The 20,663-nt window shown below is 37.6% G+C and overlaps 5 protein-coding genes across 10 annotated transcripts; 2 read left to right on the top strand and 3 right to left on the bottom strand.

Moving 5' to 3' along the window:
* Nucleotides 1–553: 553 nt before the first annotated feature.
* Nucleotides 554–4,213, bottom strand: LOC119985716 (30S ribosomal protein S10, chloroplastic-like). Of its 2 annotated transcripts, none has more exons than XM_038830064.1 (4): nt 3,937–4,213; nt 3,168–3,227; nt 1,350–1,682; nt 554–925 (listed from the first exon to the last, which is right to left on the bottom strand). In XM_038830064.1, the coding sequence occupies exons 1-3, from the start codon at nt 4,180–4,182 to the stop codon at nt 1,371–1,373; spliced, it is 618 nt and encodes a 205-aa protein (XP_038685992.1). In that variant the 5' UTR covers nt 4,183–4,213; the 3' UTR covers nt 554–925; nt 1,350–1,370. The 2 variants fall into 2 exon arrangements, with proteins under 2 accessions (XP_038685992.1, XP_038685993.1); XM_038830065.1 differs by lacking the exon at nt 554–925 and adding an exon at nt 1,084–1,190.
* Nucleotides 4,214–5,307: 1,094 nt separating this feature from the next.
* LOC119986098 (pectinesterase QRT1-like) lies at nt 5,308–7,038 on the top strand. Its single transcript, XM_038830650.1, has 5 exons — nt 5,308–5,609; nt 5,854–6,049; nt 6,139–6,342; nt 6,414–6,649; nt 6,728–7,038. Exons 1-5 carry the CDS (start codon nt 5,308–5,310, stop codon nt 6,873–6,875), a joined length of 1,086 nt encoding a protein of 361 aa, XP_038686578.1. The 3' UTR covers nt 6,876–7,038.
* A 140-nt stretch (nt 7,039–7,178) lies between these two features.
* LOC119985712 lies at nt 7,179–12,958 on the bottom strand. Of its 4 annotated transcripts, none has more exons than XM_038830057.1 (7): nt 12,768–12,958; nt 11,677–12,636; nt 10,024–10,094; nt 9,804–9,929; nt 8,472–9,290; nt 7,977–8,193; nt 7,179–7,871 (listed from the first exon to the last, which is right to left on the bottom strand). In XM_038830057.1, exons 2-7 carry the CDS (start codon nt 11,969–11,971, stop codon nt 7,381–7,383), a joined length of 2,019 nt encoding a protein of 672 aa, XP_038685985.1. In that variant the 5' UTR covers nt 11,972–12,636; nt 12,768–12,958; the 3' UTR covers nt 7,179–7,380. The 4 variants fall into 4 exon arrangements, with proteins under 4 accessions (XP_038685985.1, XP_038685986.1, XP_038685984.1 ...); XM_038830058.1 differs by having other exon boundaries at nt 11,677–12,555; XM_038830056.1 differs by having other exon boundaries at nt 11,677–12,958.
* Nucleotides 12,959–13,422: 464 nt separating this feature from the next.
* LOC119985713 (DNA-dependent metalloprotease WSS1) lies at nt 13,423–16,994 on the bottom strand. Of its 2 annotated transcripts, XM_038830061.1 has the most exons (5): nt 16,621–16,989; nt 15,659–15,854; nt 14,746–15,185; nt 14,463–14,559; nt 13,423–13,893 (listed from the first exon to the last, which is right to left on the bottom strand). In XM_038830061.1, exons 1-5 carry the CDS (start codon nt 16,776–16,778, stop codon nt 13,702–13,704), a joined length of 1,083 nt encoding a protein of 360 aa, XP_038685989.1. In that variant the 5' UTR covers nt 16,779–16,989; the 3' UTR covers nt 13,423–13,701. The 2 variants fall into 2 exon arrangements, with proteins under 2 accessions (XP_038685989.1, XP_038685988.1); XM_038830060.1 differs by having other exon boundaries at nt 14,463–15,185; nt 16,621–16,994.
* A 195-nt stretch (nt 16,995–17,189) lies between these two features.
* LOC119985715 lies at nt 17,190–20,663 on the top strand. The gene is made up of 6 exons (XM_038830063.1): nt 17,190–17,434; nt 18,642–18,981; nt 19,673–19,757; nt 19,939–20,025; nt 20,127–20,369; nt 20,487–20,663. The coding sequence occupies exons 1-6, from the start codon at nt 17,283–17,285 to the stop codon at nt 20,561–20,563; spliced, it is 984 nt and encodes a 327-aa protein (XP_038685991.1). The 5' UTR covers nt 17,190–17,282; the 3' UTR covers nt 20,564–20,663.

The raw sequence follows: 20,663 nt of genomic DNA, 5'->3' as shown, positions 1-20,663 counted from the left end.
GCTTTTTGTGTCATCGATGACGTCTTCTTCTTGTCTTGAAACTCTACAGCATTATTTTTTTTATGTTCTTAGGCATTAGTCATCCTATCTATATGCATCTATATATATAGACAGAATCTCTTTGTTAGAACTTTCTGGTATAGAGCAGTCCACAATACTAAGAAATTAAGCATTTCTTGTCAAAGAATTGGAATATGCTACGGCATTATCCATTTGAACTGACACATCAATTCACTAGGAATGGTGTCCTCCACAACCACTTGGGAATGATAGCTTTAATTGGTTATCTCATCCGACTTACGATCTACAGTGCCCGGAGTTAAGAGTTCTAACCACGGTGCCCGGAATTAAGAGTTCTAACCAACTAGTGGTAATATTTTCTTAGAATATTTCCTTGTGAAATTCAGATTCTATGAGTTATCCCACTTTCAATCCAATCTTACCCGTTATCAGCATAATGTGGGGTGAATTGTTTTAGCGACGAGTCATGAATCATGAATGTGTTATTTTATTGTAACAAAATTTCTAAAGAAAGAACAGTAAGAGAATCACATTACAACTAAACCAGTATAAATTCCAAAGAAACTTGGCATCTTCAGGCACAAGTAGAATACAGTCACAAGAAAGATATACAGCTGTGGTGGCACAACTGGAGAACATATTCATTCATGACTTTACTAGCGCCCAATAACATCACAAATGTGTCCAAGATTTTGGTTAGCACCAGAAATTATTCTATCAAAGGATCAGAGCAATCAACAGAACATTGTTTACAAGACATTGTTAAGGAAAGGAATGAACATCTAGCAGTATCTAAAGATGGCGTTGGCGTCCAGCCTAAGTTTGGTCTCCTTCACCATAATCCAAGACAGCCATTTTGTTTATGAGCCCAGCAGTTAATGCGATGAACACCATATCCGGGATTCTTAAGAAAGGATTACAATCATAATCAGTACATTGCAAGAGACAGGATACTAGACGGATACAATCCAATCACAAAAATGAGGAAGTATAAATACCGGAAAATAGAAGTAAGGAACCAAAGAGGATACATACTAATAACTCTCCTTCTACGAGTTTCAGTAATCAATAACCAGCAATCATTCACGGGCAACAAAACAAAGTTTCATTTCTTTCCTTATCATTAGCCATTTAGCCTTGTCCATTGAATGACTGATGCATAGTTTATTCTATGGAAACGAAAGAAGATGCAAAGATGAAAAATATCAAATAGAGAAGAAACATCTTGTATCTTTCAACTAAAGTGTTTCACATGAATTTTGGTTTTCTAGCTAAAATCATCAAGAATATCGACGTATTGGCAGCACAACACGGGGAAGGAGTTTTACCTGATATTTGATATTGCTTCTTTAAAGCTTGACCTCCACATCAACCCCAGCTGGAAGGTCAAGTTGCATCAAAGAATCTATGGTTTGAGCAGTTGGATATAAAATATCAATGAGACGCTGATGGGTCCGGATCTCAAAATGGAACCTTGCATCCTTGTGCACATGTGGGGATTTTAGAACACAATAGATTCTTTTCTTCGTTGGGAGTGGCACAGGACCCATGGTCTTTGCATTGGTATTTTTCGCAGCATCCATTATTTGCTTGCAAGAGTCCTCAATCAAGGGTACCCAGTAAGATCTGAGTTTGATCCTAATTTTCTGCTTTGGTGCCATCTGCGAACAGAAAGAACAATATTGACCTAAACTCAATCATGCCACAGCCATGATGAATGGCGACGATAACTAAGTCAATGAATAATTGGTCTTACAGCTAGACATCAAAAGGATTAATGTTTTGCTTATCGAGGCTCATGAACTGTTAAATTTAAGGGCCACTCCAACCTGTCTTTGACTAGAAAAGTTGCGATAAGAGTCCAGTGTCTTACTGTCTTGAATTTTCATGACAAGTGCCCAATCAAATAAGGAACAACATTTGATGATAGCCCATGCTATAATGTCAAGGGTAAAATCCATGTCATGGAAATTGCAAAACAGACATGCTTTTCCCAGACTACAGTGCAGATTGTTAATCAAGGAGTCCATTTTAGAATCAGAAAGCTTAAGAATACTAAATAGAAAGGCTAAATTATCAACAATGAAGAACCATGTCAAAATTTTTTACCATTAAATTCAGAAAAAGAAGATTTAAGCTGTCCTCAGCTTTTCAAATCAACAACAGTCATTGAATGTAACTCATAAGAGAAGAAGAGATATGATTGTGATAAGTATCAAGATCTTGCAAAGAAAATGGAATAACTAATAACTGGAATTGATAACAGTAAACCAAGCACAGAGTGTCCAAGACCCAGACCCTTCTTAGAGAAGCGCCTCCGAAACCAACCCTAAAATATTGGTTCTGTTTTTCAATGATAAACCCTCCCAGACAAACTAACTCTTTTATTCTAGTCTTAAACCCTAATAACGACAAAAAAACATAACTACCCTCTATTCTTCCTTTTAAGGACCTGCAGGTCCTTATTAGATTGCAGGCTGCAATCTTGCAAGGGAGAATTTGCATGTTAAGCTACACCTCTACTAGGAGAAAGGGAGAGAGTGGATGGCTGGGAATCAAAGGATCTTTACTTTCAGTAGTTTAAAACATGAAGCCCTGGCAAGTAGAAAACCTAAGAATTAAACACCTAACTACAGAAAGTTTCAAGTAATAGCCTAGCAATATGGTTGATCATTTTGTTGCACAGGAAAATTAATACATTCAATCTCAAAGAGGAACCCCACAAATAATTTGAGAAACCATGTATGTCACATGGAACCGGACAACTGGACATGACACAAAGTTTTAGTGCTAACTGCACGTGTCAAACAAGTTTACTTCACAGAATAGCATGACCCTGAATACCAACAGAATGTATTACATGATTTACATCACATTAACCGAGGAAATTTTTTGAAGGTTTTCGGTCAGCTGAGTTATTAATCAATCTACAACTGTCATTGTGCCAAACAGGTACCCAGCTACAAGAATGAAGCTTCATGGGAAATCAAACTTCTGAATGAGCTGAGAGCCCAAAAAATGCAATTAATCAATTATCCACATGCAAACAAACTGTTAAAATTTTGCACCAATCAAATTTTGATTATATTTTTGCCAGGTTCTTCATGTTTCCTCAAGTTCTCAACAATCAAAGAATAGTAATATACCTTGTCCGCATCAGCAGCAATACTGAACGATGAAGCACTGGGTGTCTCAGAACCACCAACCTATAGCACCCAAAATCAGCATTTCATCGTATAAAGAAACAACATCGAATGCACAATGCTCCTGCAGCCTCTACTTATTACAATGACAAAATCCATATTCTCAAACTATCTTACAACATCTTGAAGCAAGTCATTTCTATATTATTAAAAAAAACCCCAAAACAAAAAATGTGTGCATCCAAGCTAATTCAGGAAACGGGTTTGAATAATATACATTTTCTCAGCAAAAAAAAAAAAAAAAAAAAAAGCGTTAGCTTAGGAGGGTAAGGGAAATATGTACCATTAGAATTAAAATCCACAAAGCAAAAAAATATTATTTGAGCATCTAACGCGCGCACATTCAGAGATAGAAGATGTTTTCCTCTCCTACTTTTCTCTTCAGGGCACAATTTCTCAAAAACTTAAGAAGCAAAATCAAAACTTTGATTAACAACAACATCGAGCCTGCATATTTACGTCGGTTAATGAGTTCTGTCAGTTACTCGCAATTTCTTCATACTTTCCCACAATTTTTTCAGCAACCAACATCGAATTAGTAGGGAAAAGACACGAAGGAAACAAGGTACAGAAAATTAGTTTAAAGCTAACACACATGTATGCCAAAATCACAGAAAACAATCTCATTTTCCAACTTTTCCTCTTCACAACCTCAGACTTCTCAGCACCCAAACAGAACAACAGTATTCACTAAGCCATAGGAAAAAAATACCTCATAATTATCATATTCTGGAGGTGGGTCTTGGGCTTCCTGGGTTTCTAAGGCTTCAGGGGCAGCAAAAACCCTAGTTAATGACTGTGAGGGTTGTAGGGCCTTACTGTGCTTCAAGCCATTCACAGAAGGAAAAGACAGAGAGAACGAGAAAGAAGATATGCTGGTTTTAGAAGAAAATGTGGAGGAACTGTTGGATATTAGAAGAGAAGAAGGCGAAAGTGCAGAAATTGAAGATATCGCCATTGAAAAACTGTCTTGCTTTTGCTTCTTCAGTCTATTTCTTATCCTTTTCAATTTCTTTTTTTCCCGTCTGTTGAAGAATTGAATGGATTTGGGCCATTCTTTTTGTTTTGGGCTTGAACTAAAGCCCAACCCATAATATCTACTAGGTGGGCTAAAGTACAATCTAAATCCATAATAGAAGGTAAACAGAGAGTCTAATCACAAGTTCACAACCATCATAGTATAATCTTTTATCCTCAAAAATTAGAGTCGGCTATATGAATTTTTGAAAAAAATTAAATTTGAGATCGATTAAATGTGTTTATGAAAAAATTAAATAGTTTTCACCATTAATTTTTATTTAAGATCATGCTTTCATCAATTCATATTTAATCTAATTAGTAAGAAATGATATGAGAGTTGACGAAATTACAATCAGAATTTCACAACCATCAAGACTAAAATGTGTCTTTCATTTTCTTCTCTGAAATGCCACTAAATGGGCATCTCCATGGTACTTACAAGTTATAATGTACTTGTACTTCTGTTACTAAAGAACCATAATTGCAAACCAAACTTACACAACAGTACAAACTCTTCAACATTAAATGCTCTCAAACTTGTGTTAAATACAGAAGTTCTCTTGGCCTCTCTCTTTCAAGCCAGTACACAGAATTTCCTCAACAAAACATGCAAAGAGACTTGCTTTATAAGTTATACACAACTTTTATTGATAAAAAAAAAAAAAAAGAGTTGGAGTTTTCTTCAGTTTCAGCTAAAGAAACCCATAACCGCTATCAACTGTATTCATCAACTAACCCACCTTCTCCATGATTAAAACAAAAAAACCCAATACTTTGTTACATTTTAGTGTTCATTGAAGAGTTTAAAACGAAACTCACTCTTTGCGCTTGTTTGCTTCATATTCTTCTAAAGCTAGCCTACATGTAAAACTTCATTTAATGTTTTCAATATGAGGTTATTAGTAGTGCAAAAGTTGAGTTTTGTAAGGACTATAAAACGCTCCCTTTATTTATTACACTTCACATCTTTCACACACCCGTTTCATCTCCAATACATTGTAACTCAAAGACCCCCAAACCAGTAACACCCTTTAAAAGTAGAAAAACAAGGTCTTATGTGGTCATGAATTGTGGGTTTGAATTGGTTTTGGCTATGGATTGTGAGTATCTTTCTGTGGTTTTTGCATTGCTTTTGGTGGGTGTTCAAGTGGGTTTTACATATGATGTTAAGAGTTTCATTACTTGGGATGATATGAAGGTGGATTTGCCTAGGGAGAGAATTAGTACAAGAGATGATGGATGCAGAGTTATTGTTGTTGACAAGAATGGTGGAGGTGATTCTGTCACAGTTCAAGGAGCTGTAGATATGGTGCCTGCAAGTAATACTCAGAGAGTCAAAATCTTTGTTCTTCCTGGAATTTACAGGTCAGTATTAAATTCTTAATTGATGTTTCTGATCAGTTTTTGGCATTGCAGTTTGTGCTATATTTTTGGGTCATGGGAGCCTAAGAAACAGCCTACATCGTTGTGGGTTTTAGAGGCAGTTATTGGAATCTCTCTCTCCCCCACGCTCTCTCTCTTTCTCTATATATATATATGTATATACGTGTATACACACACAATGCCATGTTAATCTAGCAGTGTGCTTTACATTTATGAAATTTTGCAGGGAGAAGGTACTAGTACCAAGATCAAAGCCATACATATCATTTATTGGGGAGGAAAGCAGAGTTGCAGATACCATAATCACTTGGCATGATAAAGCATCAGATATAGACATCAATGGACATAAACTAGGAACTGCTAACTCAGCATCTGTCACCATAGAATCTGATTATTTCTGTGCAACAGGTATCACTTTCCAGGTAACCCACATACTCCAATTGATGATTGTCTATACTCTATAGGATTCATAATTCTGGTTCTGACTAATTCGACCGGGGCTCGAGTGCAGAATACAGTGAAAGCAGTAGCTGGAGCATCCGAGATGCAAGCGGCAGCATTGAGGATTTATGGTGACAGAGTAATGTTTTACAAAGTTAGGGTTCTTGGGACACAGGACACTCTCTTGGATTTAGCTGGAACACACTATTTCTATCAGTGTCACATTGAAGGAAATGTTGATTTCATAGCTGGCAATGGAAAATCACTCTATCAGGTAACAGAAGGAATAACCCTAGAAAAGCTTCTCTTATTCTGATATACTGATATTGTAGTTTTCTTTAACAGGAGTGTAATCTCCATTCAGTAGCTGAATCTTCCGGCGCCATTGCTGCGCAGCAACGGTTTTCGCCGGACCAGAATACTGGGTTTTCATTTGTAAATTGTCAGGTCACTGGAACTGGAAATATCCTGCTGGGAAGACCTTGGGGTAACTTTTCAAGGATGATATATTCAAACTGCTACTTCAACAATATCATTGACCCTCAAGGATGGAGTGACTGGAGGGACCCAAAGCGACAGAAGTATATAATACCTAACTCTTTAATATATATGTATGTGTATATATATATATATATATAACCTCACATTTGCACATACAGGTATGTTATATTGGGGGAGTATGCATGTAGAGGACCAGGAGCAGATAGAGGAGGCAGGGTATCTTGGTCAAAATCACTCAGCTATGAAGATGCAAAGCCATTTCTGAACACAAATTTCATCAATGGAGAGCAATGGCTTAAACTATGAGGTTTACCCTACCGAACGCCTGTTCCTTCAGCGTATCATTGAAGAAGAAACCAAGCACGAAGGTGTTAAGGCACGGCAATTTTGAGGTCTTCCACTCTGTTTTACACACAGATCATACCTGTGAACAGTTGGCCAAAATGTAACATACACAACAAATAACACTTGATGAAGACATTATATTCTTTTTTACCTGATCTTTCCTGCAAATTCCTTGCTATATGGAGATCGTAAGACAACCGGATAATCACAATCGACAAATACATATACAGTCACCATAGTAAATATAAAGCTGAGATAAAACTATATCATTATAACCGATCATTCGGAAGGGCTTATATTGAAGGGAACTAAATGGAGGTTCTCTTACAGTCAAACCGAAACCTCAAGAATCCAACTTCAAGACTGTACAACCTACAAACCCCACACGTCAAGCTAAACCGCAATGGCTTCCCTACAAGTAACATCCATATGACTATTTACAAAACCTAAACACCTCAAGCATTAATTAATCAACATACGCGGTAATTTCCATTAGTTCTACAGCTTTACAACTCTGGTCAGAAGTTTCAAGTAAACCCATCTCTGCCTTGTCATTGTTATTATCACCACTGGCATCACCTTCATTATTACCTTTGACATCATCCATATTGACATGAGTGGCATTGACATCATCACCGTCATCCTCCATGATTTCACCTTCTAATGATGAAGGCTTCTTATTCTCCTCGATGTCTTCCGGAAGGCTACTGGAGCTGGCTGATGCAGCTAAATGAGGCTTTTGTTCTTCAACAATTTCAAGTTTACTATCAGTAAAAACTTCAGTAGAGGTGATGTCCTTAGCTATAGATGAGGACATGGAATTTTTAATTTCAGGGTTGGCAGCATCTATATGTGAGAGTATGTCAGGCTTTTCCTCAATATCAATCCACCGATCACCAACCCAATCTCTGGAAAATCTTAGATCCTTTTTGTGTATGTTCAAAAATGAGTTCTCGCCTATAACCATAGAAATAACTTATATTACTCAAGCGGAAAAACAATGAAATTTATGAAATAAATAGGAAAAGAAAACACTAGAAATCAATCGCATCATATGCATACCAGGAAAATAAACTCGCAGATTGTTATCAACAGATTTGTCAACTCCGGTTACAACCCCTTCCCACCAGCCATCGCTCCACCATGCATCAACTGCAACCCCAATTTTAATTGCAAGGTCCACTTGTTCATTAGGAGGAGTTGGTCGGACCGTTGGGCGGCATGTGCACCTCATGCCAAGTTTATCAGGCATGGCAACTTTGAAAGTGGGGATCCATTCCTGAACATCATATAATGACCCCATAAATGCACACTAAAAACAACAAAAACTTATTTGAACGAAAATGCACCAAACTCGAGTACACATCTGTCTAAACTACAGTTTTGACTGCAAAATTTCATCATTGTTTATACTTTATATTTCTAGACGCAGTACCGCAGGAGGATAGAATAATTGAATACCAATTCAAAATTCCATTAATGCTAAGTCCATTATACGGAGAGTTAAAGACAGAAGTCAGAATATTCTTCAAAATATCTTCAAATGCTTAAGCATACCTCAAGATTGCCATGACCATCTTCATCTTGCACATCATCATATCGAACTTTTATCTGTTTAGGGGATACATGCAAGACGGTACACCTGAACCAGCAGCCACGGATGCCACTATCCTGGCACAACAATTCTATCTTGTCATCAGCCTTAAAAACTGGGTTATACCACGGCTGATACTCAACATGCTTGAGGGAAAGTAGTGTCTTGTCTCCATATTTTACGTCCTTCCATTTGGGTTCAAGATTCATCATCTCACACTGTCTGCCAGAAAGTTTGACTCCTGGTCGCTCTTGCCTAAATGTTTGCCACCCTCTATTAATTCTAGTCCTCTTAGCTCCCAGCTTTATTTTCTCTTCTGAGCTTAACCCTTCATCTTCTTCATCAGTTAGGCTATGGGATATGGAGTCAGGCTCCCGGAAGGTGTTTGAATTCAAACATGACAAAATTGGTTGTTCAAAATAGCCACGCAATTCACTTACATCAAAAGGCTTCACCCTATTGTTTCTGAACCGTCTAGAGCATAGGTATACTTTGGCCAGGTAAGATTCAGGAAAAACAGCCAGGCATTTATCATAATGTTCACGGGTTAAGACTACAGCAGGACCATCTATACACTCTGCACTAATGACCTGCGCATGCGGTGTTATGAATACTTCTTTTGGGTGATGATTTCGTAGAGGAACTACACCCTTGACTTCCTGATTATGGTGAAACCACCTTACTTTGACCTTTCTCTGTCCCCTCTTGTCTTCATACATATCTTCCAAATAAGCAATGTAGTGATTCTCTCCCTTAGCCATGACAAAGACGAAGGATGAAACCTATATATTCAAGAAAGAAATTAAATCATCAGGGCAATATAAGGCAGATAGCAAGTGAGAGAGCAAATTGTTGAGAGATCTGAAAAATAGATTCAGCAATCCAGTTTCAAGAGGTACTGCATGTTATTAGTGGTGCAATAAATGTGGTGTCTTCAACACCACTTATTTGAAAAGCTTAAGCTGATAAGAAGTGAATCTTTTATTATTTAACCACTACCAAAACAATCTCCCACGCAAATGAGCTGGAGAGTGCGAGGTAAGTTCAAAACCACTTATCCCAAAAGCTTGAGATGATCAGAATGGTGAATCTGTTACTATTTAACAAGTATTCTAACAATCGGCAATAAGAGTTGATTCAAATGCTAATGCAATTACTTCAGCTGCATCATCATATATATAACCCAAGATTACAAACGAAAATGAGTGAGTTTGAGCAAGGGAACCCTAATTGTTTGTATAAGTTACATAACCAATCTTCTCTATCGCTATACTTAACTTTTAGTGAATGCTTACCCTTATTGTAATCCCATTCCTGCAAAATGCCGAATAATGCCTGAGTTTCTTCCCACATCTCCATGCGATGCCTGACCACACAATGTCAGAATTGTGTGCAAAAGAATTCCTTGACAGATGGATCTGCTATACATGTTACAGAAACATCATAGGTACTAGTACTACTAAAAGGCATGTATGCATGATAAAAACTAAAGAGGTATGCCATGCCAACTCATACCCGTGTCTGTTGACTATTAACCACATTCATTGCACTTTCTGGATATTCTAGAGCCATGTCATCCAGCGATTCTGTCATTGAAATAAGGTATTGAAAACATTAAATCACGAAATTCCAACTTTTTTCTCATCAGCAGTTCATATATAGCATTAATAAAATTATTTACTAAGTGTACCATTCAGCAAAGGAAATGGCAATGCATAAAATAAAACACCACATGGAAGATAATTATGCGGAAAAATGAGGATAATAGGACCAAAAGTCACTAGCATGTAATGACATGTAAAGCTCACTAGCATGTAATGACTAATGACATGAAAAGCACAATCATACAAAGTAAGAAAAAAATTCTTCATTTTGTTGAAGCCAAGAAACAGGTTTTATTGTGAAGGACCAAGAGCGGCAAGATTCAACTAAATATTTTCACCGATGATTGACTAAATGCTTGTGACTGAACTCTACAAGTAGTTCTTAACACAGTAAAACTCTGATTCAGTGGATAAAACTTATTAACTTGTAACCTATGTAGCACGGATACGGACACGGGACACGGATACGACACGATACGGATACGCGGATACGTGATTTTTCAAAAAAGTAGGATACGGATACGTTAGGGACACGTTGAATAAATAAATAAATATATATATATATGTGTGTGTGTATATATATAACAATACTGTTAAACATAATTAGGTTCAGGCGTTCAGCCCAAGTCAGACCTGTTCAACCCTTCCAAGAAAGGCCCAGCCCCACACTGTGAAAAAAAATAAAAAACAATGAGTGAAAAGAGAGACAATGCTCTAGAGCGTAGATCTCCAGACCGAAGATACTACATTCTCCTCCTTCTATCAAAACGGTATGTTCTGATCAAGTAAATAGAATCAAAGTTCTTCTCCCTTCACTTGTTCTTCTACCTCCAGCTTCTTCTTTTCTCACTCTATTTCTGATCTCTACTAAAAGTTCTTCCCTTTTTTTTCGAAAATAGGCAAAAGCTTACCTTTAATGGGTTGATCAATCATTGTATATCAAATCATCCTTGTTCTGTGGTCGTCAATCTCTGTAGAACAACAATCCTTGGTCGTCTTTGTGATTGTCGATCTCTGTGGTTGTTGATCTCTATGGTCGACGATCTCTGTGATCGTCGTCTTTGGTTTTGCTTAATGTCGATGTCGAAGAGAGTTTCAAAACGATAGAAGGGGCAAATCGAGGTCAAATCGAAGTCGAACGAAGCAAGAGACTCAAATCGAGGCCTTACCAGAGGAAGCCGATGTCGATGTCGATGTCGATGTCGAAGTCGCAGCAAGAAGTCGATGGCACAATTTATAAAAAAAAAAATTGTGAATAAAAAATACGTCTTGCAGACGTATGTTAAACGTATTTTGACGTATCCGTATCCGATAAGTATCGGATACATATACTGCGACCTCACAGCCGTATCCATGCTTTCTAGCTTGTAACATGGTAAGCAAACAAGAAATCTACATGAAAGAACGATTACAAAAATATATATGATGATCCTAAACTTAGATACATAGACCACATTCTTTGCCATCAGATATTCATTAGATTAGATATAGCAAAGCTGTAAAGGAAGTACAGATATCTCATATCTGTAACATATAATATTGGAAATTGAAGGGGCAAACATACTGGAAAGATCTGCCTGCAGGTGCTGCTTTGATAGCATAGATGTAAGCCAATCCACAACTTCCCTTCTCGATCTCCACTTGAAACCGGCATGGATGGAATTTTGAGCACCATAAACTCGAACAAATTCCTCAGCAACAACATAAAACATATGCCTAACACTCCTCTCAGTACCCACAATTGCAAGGATAGATTCTCCATTTGAATCCTTCAAATAATAGTGAACCACACGGTTCCCACGCTCCTGAGACACAAATTGCTCATCCCACTCCACGAAACAGTGATCATTTCCAGGCATTTTGATGAAAGCACCAAGAGCCTACTAGCAATGTTAATTACTTAGCTAAAGATCCCATAAGATATGGCAATTGGCAAGAGATTCAAACTCTCACCAAATAAGTTTCCTAACAAGTAATAAGAACATACAATCTTTCCCACAAAGGCTCAAATTTTCCATAGATTGTTGCCCTTGATTGATGATGAACCCTATACATATCAATGACTTCTCTACCCTCAGTGGAAAAACATGAACAAAATCATACAAAACTGAGAAAAATCCACAAAATCCAAACTTTTAGCATCTACCATATACCAAAAGCCCTACTTGCACAACCATAAAGCCCCAAATGAGTTAAACAGAAGAAAACTATAAAAGTTACCAAACCTAGCTAACCGGTTGCCCCAGATATCAACACCCTAGAAACGATCGAAGATCTTCATACATGCTCAACTACCACCACCCTGAGCGGCACTTCATCTAGTTTGTTAAACCCGAGAAGCTACCACGAAATTCTCAAGCTCTGACTCAGATAATTCTTCCACGCAATAAGGGGTTAGCAGAGAAAACTGACCAGAACTCAGAGACATCAAGCCGTTGAAGATCTGAAAACAGATCAGAAACCAAGTCAAGACAGCTGAAATCCCACCTTCGAATCACCACGAGACACCAAGTTATGACTTTGACTGAGTTAACGAAGAGAATCATCAAGAACACCAAATGGGCATCAAACTTCAAACCAAAAACCCAATCTTGAGCACAAAAGGGAAGAACTTGATAGGGTCTACAATATTAAACAAAGCTTTGTGATGCTTACCATAACGGGTTCAAGAGAGAGTTAAAAACATGTGCCCTCGACTCTGTTTCATGGTGTTGTTACAGTGGGAGCATGGACTACAAGAAGGAAGAGAAATGACTGAGGTGAGAAGAGGAGAGAGAAAAAAAGGAAGCCATTTTCATGGGTAGTTTGAAAGTTGCAGGAGTTTGGCAGAGAGAGATGGACCAGAAAAAGTAGAGAAGAATATTCTTCAAACTTGAAAGTATGTTGGTGGGCTGGGTCTGTCACTCACTTGAATGGGCTTTAGGCCCATTGGCCCTCTCCAATTTAGATAAAAACAAATCCACACACTGAAATTCAAAACCTTTGGTTAGGTTCAGTAATTTAATTTCAATGCACAAGACTCTACATTGGGATCAAAAAAGAGAACAAGATGATGTTAGATGTGTCTTTATTCAGTGATTTTGAACCTTATACAATCATCTATGAAGCCTATACTTGTATGAAATGGAATTTTCCTGTCTTCTTCTGCACCCCAAAAAATGCAACTGAAAGCATCGTTAGTTCTTTATTTTTACCTCCTTTGACTGCTATGAATGCAGTTAATTACAATGAATATACGGCATGGTTAGGTGACTGGTCCCAAAAAATTAATAGGACATACAGCACCTTCACAGCATGTGAAGGAATATGATGATCTTTCAAATTCATAAGAGTGGCTTTAAGTCCAATAGTCCATCCATATATGAAGGAATATGATGCTTTCAGGCCTTCCAATATAGCCAACTGAACATGTACTATACTGATTAGATGCAAGATACAGTTACGCTGACAATACCAAAGAGTTTTGGCAGTCAATAAAATGCCATCGCTTGGCAGAGTTCGAGTTCTTATAGATATATATGGAAAATGATGGGCGGTGGCAACCAGCGTTAGCAAGCCCGAAAATTCTTATACATCCGAAATGTAGCTCTCATGTGCCAACATTGGGTGATCGGGTTGAAATGGGTGCCCCGTATGAATATCTCCATTGATCGCACGCTGAGCATTTATCCAACTTCACATTGTTTTCCAAGGTACAGAATTTGCAGGACCATGTCTTGTACTTCATAGAGAACTCTTTGGGCTTCTGTGTGCCACACAGCTCGCATATTGGGGCTAATGCCTGTAGTGGATCGGCATTATTAGAATATAGAGATTCTCATGTAAGTTGTTTCAAGTATACAAAAGAAGAAAGGCGGAACATTGGAATGGAATGAACAATGCAGTTAAACCACGCGATATGATCTATGAGAAGGTTAACTATGATCTACAAAGGCTACCACAGTTTCAATTTTTAAAATACTAATCAGGCATGCTATGCTGTCTGAGAAAGATGCATTTCACTACTTCATCCGGACATGTATAATGCATGCACTAACACAGCTTAAAAACTATGACGTATTCATGTTCAAGTTCAAGGATTGTTAAGATAAACAAAGCAGAATGAAAGGAACTGAACATACGCATTTTCCGACAAGCCAACAAGTGGAAAAGCAAAATGTACATTTATCAAAGCAAATTTAGCTATATGGTACAGCAAACGAAAACCAATCAATTTCCATTCAGTCTAAACATGCAATTGAGAGCCTTGAGTATATAATAAAAGAACACATAGGAATATGGGATACTATAAATGAAGGTATAACCATATATAAATGAAGAAACGGAATACTATGACATCGAGCCACTTACAGGATTCAGTAGAGTGCATGCTGCACACTGCCACATATCAGCTTTCTCTTGATTTTGAGTTGCATCAGGACTTTTAATGGACCCAGAAGATAAGGCACTGGATAAATCCACAAAACCAGGCTTCAGATGATTATTTGATTTTGAAATTGAAGTGCCTAATGATTTACAGCTTCTTTTTTTAGCATTTGTTTCATAATCTAAAGAAGATCCAGATATTGAAGCATCCACAGACAGGTCCACGAAATTAGAACCCATGCAATCACTAGAAGATTTAGAACATGACCTGTAATCAGATTCACGGTTTCTTTTTTGAGATGTTGCATCCAAAGCGTTAGCACTAGAAATGCTATGTTGCCTTGAGCTTCCTGAATGTTGCCCCACATGTATGACATCTTCTGAGATATCAGATACACTTTCTACCTCCTCAGAAACCTCAGAAGAGTGAGAACCACACCAGATATCATCCTGTAATCTCCTCTCTGCAGCCATTGCAGCTGCTTGTATTGGACTGAGCACATCCTTAATGGTGCTATCTCCTCCGAGCCTTCTAGGTCCGGATGGCATTAATGAACCCAAACGGGCTCTATTCTCAGCAGCAGCGAGTGCAGTTCTATGAAGGGATGAAAGGGGAGGTTGACGAGAAAACCCACCCAAACGCCTCCCTGGAAGATCAAACCCTTCTCCAGTGCCAGTCACTCCCTTGGAAATAAGCTCCTCACATTCCTATTCACAATTAGCATTATGTTATCTAAGATAAAAGGATCTGCAGGGTCATAGTGATGCAGGAAACTAGAACCCAAAGCCAATTCTGTGCATTAGTTTACGATAAGTACATTCTACAGCTCAAACCAGGCAGTTAGAATTAAGTTAAAATCCATCTCAGCTTGCAACCCTCACTGTTCACCTCTCAACAAGCAATATTGATGAAAACTTGTGAAAAAAAATATTGATTTCTTGACAAATTAAATATCACCAGGGATGGGAACAAATCCTTTCACGACAGAAGCCTACACTTGTAACAAGGTGATCTTCAATGTGAATAACAATAAAAATTTAGTGCTGTTAGACAAGAGGCTTTTCAATACACCCTTCCTTCACAATGTACCTTTCCATACAAAACAAGTGTACCTTGCAAAGCGTTCAAATTGATGCAAAGTTTAACGAAAACGCTATACAATGGCCAAAAAGAAATTGACCTTTCTGAGTTCATCCCAGAGCTTGTAGAACTGAGCATTATGAGGTCCATGCACATTATGGCAAAGCTCATGCAGCATTGTGTCCAGAACTTGATCATAAGGAAAGAAATCCCAATCCCTGTTAGGCCTCCGAAGTCTTAGCTTCACTTCCACACCTCCCCCTACATTCAGCCCCAGCAGAGATGGATTGTTTGGACTGCAAGTCCATTAGTAAACATCCATCATTGATCCAGATTAGAAGAAAAGGAGCACGGCATTAATCATTTAGTAAAATTAATTCTTTTTAATTAGAATAAGAGAATAGGAAAAGCAACATCAATCAAATTGAATTTGTGAGATTCTAAGCTTAATAAAAAAATAAACCGCCATGAGAAAATCCATAGGACTTGCATAGCAGCTGGAACCCAGTTATCACCCTTTAACTTCAAGTCTTATGACGTTATTGCATTAAAAGAAAATACCACAACTTCCATGGCAACCAAATAAAAGACAAAGGGAATACATATAAAAAAGCTCGATCTTTTAAATATTGAACAAGGCAGTAGATTGAAAATCAGTATCAAAATTTCCATAATTTACTGTATTTTCACAGACATTCTCCGCAACCAAACAGAAGATCATATCCAAATCCAATAGACATGGTCACAAGATAATCAAGCATACTAATGACTAGAAAGTTTCAGTTTTTGCTCCTTCAATCTCCTATATTTTCCAGCAACCACATAAACAATGAATAACAAATCAACCCACTTACAGAACAATGAAAACCAAAAACTCTCATTTTTAAGAATATGAAGCAAGCGATAAAAATTATCCATTATTATGCTGATCAAGTCTCAGAACAACAGGAAGAAAAGCTTTCAATTTTCTTCTACAGCCTCTCTATATGCAGTAATTTCTCAGAGGCCAAACACCAATCACCCAAATAACAAAAAAATTAAAACGAAACGAACAACAATTACCAAAACTCGGAGAGAAGCTTGACCCTCCATTTGTGTTTACGCATAATGGGTTGGACCTGTTTGGCTATTTTCTCTAACATCTTCCTGGCCTCCTCGTCTGCTGGTTTCCTCTTCAAGGCTCTGACTTCCCATACTTTGTTAAGATCACCCAAATCCATCCCTTTACATCAAAAATCACCTTTGAACCCCTAATCAAACCCTAACCATCTCCAAATCGAACTAACGGTTTGTGTGATTTGAGACGCGAAGAAGAGGATTCAAAGGCTTTCGTGATCGAAGGGTTTCCACTTTAGAAACAAGTATTGGCGGGACTTCCGACCTTGGATTCGCCCCGATATACCTGATAAAGGCTGAGAGTGTGATTGGCAACAAGGATAAGGAAATTTTATTTATTTATTTATAAAATTAAAGTAGAGTTATGCGGGCTTTGTGGGTTCGAGCTTATTGGAACCAAAACTCGGTGCGTACGACTACGAGCCATTGACCCACAAAGAAACTTGGACCGTGGCCTCAAGCACCCTGTTCGCTACACTCTATACATTTATGTCTCTGCTAAAAAAAAGCCCAGTCTTTTCTGTCTCAAATCTCATCTTAGGCTGCGAAGTTATTTGAATGGTTTTGGTGTAAGAAAGTCGTTTGTCGTCTGTTTGGGTTGTTAGACAATGGCGGGTATAGCTATAATCTTAGATTTGTTGAGGAAAAATCCCAGCTTTTACTCAACCCAGAGCGTTCACTCTTCTGGGTTCTTCTCAGCCACCGCTGCCGCCGCATCCATCGGCGCCAGCGCGCCCTTTGCATCTAGGTTCCTCTTCGGGTACTGTTCTCTATTCTCTCTCTCTTGAATACTTACTTATATGTGTGTGGTTAAGGGTACGAAAATTTATCAGTGGTCTCTATTGATTGGGTTGCCGTGGAACGTGTTTGGTCTTATGTTTTTCTAGTTTTAGTGCTCTATTGAAATTTCTTGTATTTTGTCCCTTATACTTGGCTGATCGATGTTCTATGGTGGAAGTGTGATTTCTTAGTGAGCATATTACAAAAGGAAGATTAATAATGGCAGATAGCTTATAGTTTTTGTTTGAAATTACTTTGTGCACACCAAAACGTGACAATACCTAATCCAACCAGTTGGATTGGATACATAAGCTCGTAGTTAAAAACTCTTGAGGTCTATTTGGTGGTGCTGATCCTATCTAAGGCTAAGAATGTGCATCCATAATAAACCTAAAAACGATGAAATGTGAGTCAAGGTGACTTTGGGATCAGAACTACTGGTCTAGCTAAAAAGTGCTAAATATTGATGCACATACTTTGGATTCGATGTTAATAATATTTTCATCATTGAACTTATTTGCATTGTTTTGCGAACTTGCATTTTGTTCTTATGAATCAATTATATTTGATGATCACTGGTGATCTATTATTGTGCAATCCTTCCTTTACATAATTTAATAACGTATTGTTTTCATTTTATTTTATGTTCTTGTTACTTGAAAAGTTTTGGTTTAGCTTTGAATTCTAATGTTTCTGATGCCATTACTGAACATATGGTAATTCTTGGTTGGGTTGTTTCCTTATGGTTTAGTTTCTTTCTTCTGCTGACACATTGAATTAGCTTTCTCCAATTGCTTTCTTATTCCTTTACCTGCCTCTCTCCAATTACAATAAGCGTAGTTTTGCTGCAACCATTGCTTTTCTTCTTAACTTGTTCAAATGTATCTTGTATATATACAACTTTTAGTTTCAAGCCATTTCTATACATAGTAAGATGATGATCATCTAGAGAAGAAGAGCAATGGGGAGGAGAAGGGAAAAAAATCATTTTTATTTGAATAGCAATACTGTTCTCATATTTGTTTTCTGGAAAAAAAAAAGTGTTCGCTTATGTGATATCTCATGTAAACGTATGATAGTCTTCTGAAAACACTAATAGTTTCTACTACTGTCTGTTCTAAAAATGATGGGAATTTGGCTTTTGGCTATCACAATCCGTATATTGACTCTTAATGGTTATGATGCAGATATCCCAAGACCCAAGTTGCTTATTGCGATGCTGGTGTTGGATTCCCTGATGATTACATTTCTAATATTCGAAGAGCGTCAAGCAATCTCTTTCAGCAAGATGCTTTGAAATACAGTACTAAGGAATACAATATTGTGTTGAAACCTTTGTTTTCAGCTTTTGAAGTGAGGGCACTTGCCATTACATCCTTGAGATCATTTTTGATGTACTATTTACCTCTTCTTGAGCCCACAAATACAGAGGAGGATGACGATGACTTCCTCCAGGACACCCTAGAAGAGCGCCATCTAGATTTAGTTGTTCCCTTCAAAAAGTCAGTGAAGCAAATCATCCGTGAGGTCTGTTGCTTGATTATAATCATTCTATGTTTCACAACCCATTTCAGTCCTGTATATCTGATGTGAGTCTTTAAAAATACTGTCATTGGGAAGCGATCAAAATTTAATCACATCTAATTGTATGCTTGTCAGTTGTCACTGTCTGAACCTATAGAAACTACTGTTTTAATTGCACATTCTTGGAAAATACTACTGTTCATATTTTTATTGAGTTAGTTCTCATGATGGGGTAATGCTTGTCAGTACATTATCTAGATTTTAGACAATAGTTAGCTCACAGTGAATCAAATTCCCTAAGATAAGACTGCATACCAGTGTGAGGTTTTTGGCTAACCATGAATACAGTGCATCTACATAGTGTAGACATTGTCCATGGTAAAAATTTATGGAAGCCAAGCATATTCTAAGTAGCTTGGGCCGCAACAATCTCGTTGGCTGTTAACATTAATTGCTATATGATGCATTAAAGTTATATCTAAGTCTTCATGTAGAATTCCTCTTGTTTAGTGTCTATTACAAGTCTTTCTAAATTCAGAATGATCTCATTAACTGTTGTGAATACTAAGTCCATGTAAGTTAGATAGAGATGATACATGGGAATCCATGATAGTAAGTTTAATCTTTCCTTTTCTGATTTGGCTCCTGGTTGTGATTTTGTGACTCTAACTTTGTATGTTTTGCATCTTCTCAGACAACCATTGTTACTACAAGAAGAATTCTGGAAAGAATTGCTGTCCATTATGTTTCACAGAGAATGGCATGTAAACTTCTTAAAGGTATTTAATTTGATATAGCATGACAAATGGGTGGCTTTGCTCTTCCCTGACTGTAAACACAATGTATCAATATCTGAGATGAATTGTTATTACATGTTTGTTGAAGAATTGATGATTATAAATTCCCGATTTGATATGCTTCTATGCCCAAACATGTGATGGATTTGATCAATATATGCAGATGTCCCTAAATCAGCCACGCGCAAGGCACAGAGAGGAATCCCTACTTCAGTTTACATATACAGGGTTAGCAAAACAACATTCAGAGGTCAAAGCCTTCAAATTCTTATCGAGGCATTCTGATTGATTGCTTAAAAGTTGAACTTTTTGCTCAACTGTTTTCCACCCACCTTCATATGTATTGAACAGGATATCTTCTCGGAGTTGCAGCGGCATGGTTAGTCCAAGTTGGTATTGAAATCTACCGATTCTTCTCTCGTATAATCAAATCTGACAAAGAAAGCGATCAAGTTGATAAATCAGAACAAGTTAAAGTTCTTGGGAAAAGGGTTTCTTGTGTTACTATCAGGTGTGGTGCATCACTAGTTTTTGCTTCCATTGGAGCTGGAATTGGTGCTGTTCTCATTCGCCCTTCACTCGGTCAATGGATTGGTAAGCGAATCACTTCCATTTCTGGGTGTCATAATAAACATAATATAGAGGTGTTGAAATTACCATTTGGGCTGTTTGCATTATGCTTCAAACTAATTTGTGCATATTTTTCTGCAGGATGTGCGGTTGGGGATTTGGCAGGACCTGTTATTGTATCATTTAGTCTTGGCAAACTTCTTCATGTGGATCTCTAGTGCACTAACTATAAATTACCTTGGGATTCTCGTTTTCGGATTCCGGTTTAACTGGTGGAGATGATACATTCATGAATAATAATACTCTTGTTACAAGCTA

The sequence above is a fragment of the Tripterygium wilfordii genome, chromosome 19 (genome assembly GCF_013401445.1).
Source record: "Tripterygium wilfordii isolate XIE 37 chromosome 19, ASM1340144v1, whole genome shotgun sequence".
Taxonomy (NCBI): domain Eukaryota; kingdom Viridiplantae; phylum Streptophyta; class Magnoliopsida; order Celastrales; family Celastraceae; genus Tripterygium; species Tripterygium wilfordii.
Note: the sequence above shows the minus strand (reverse complement) of the source record. Positions and strands in the feature narration are given on the sequence as shown.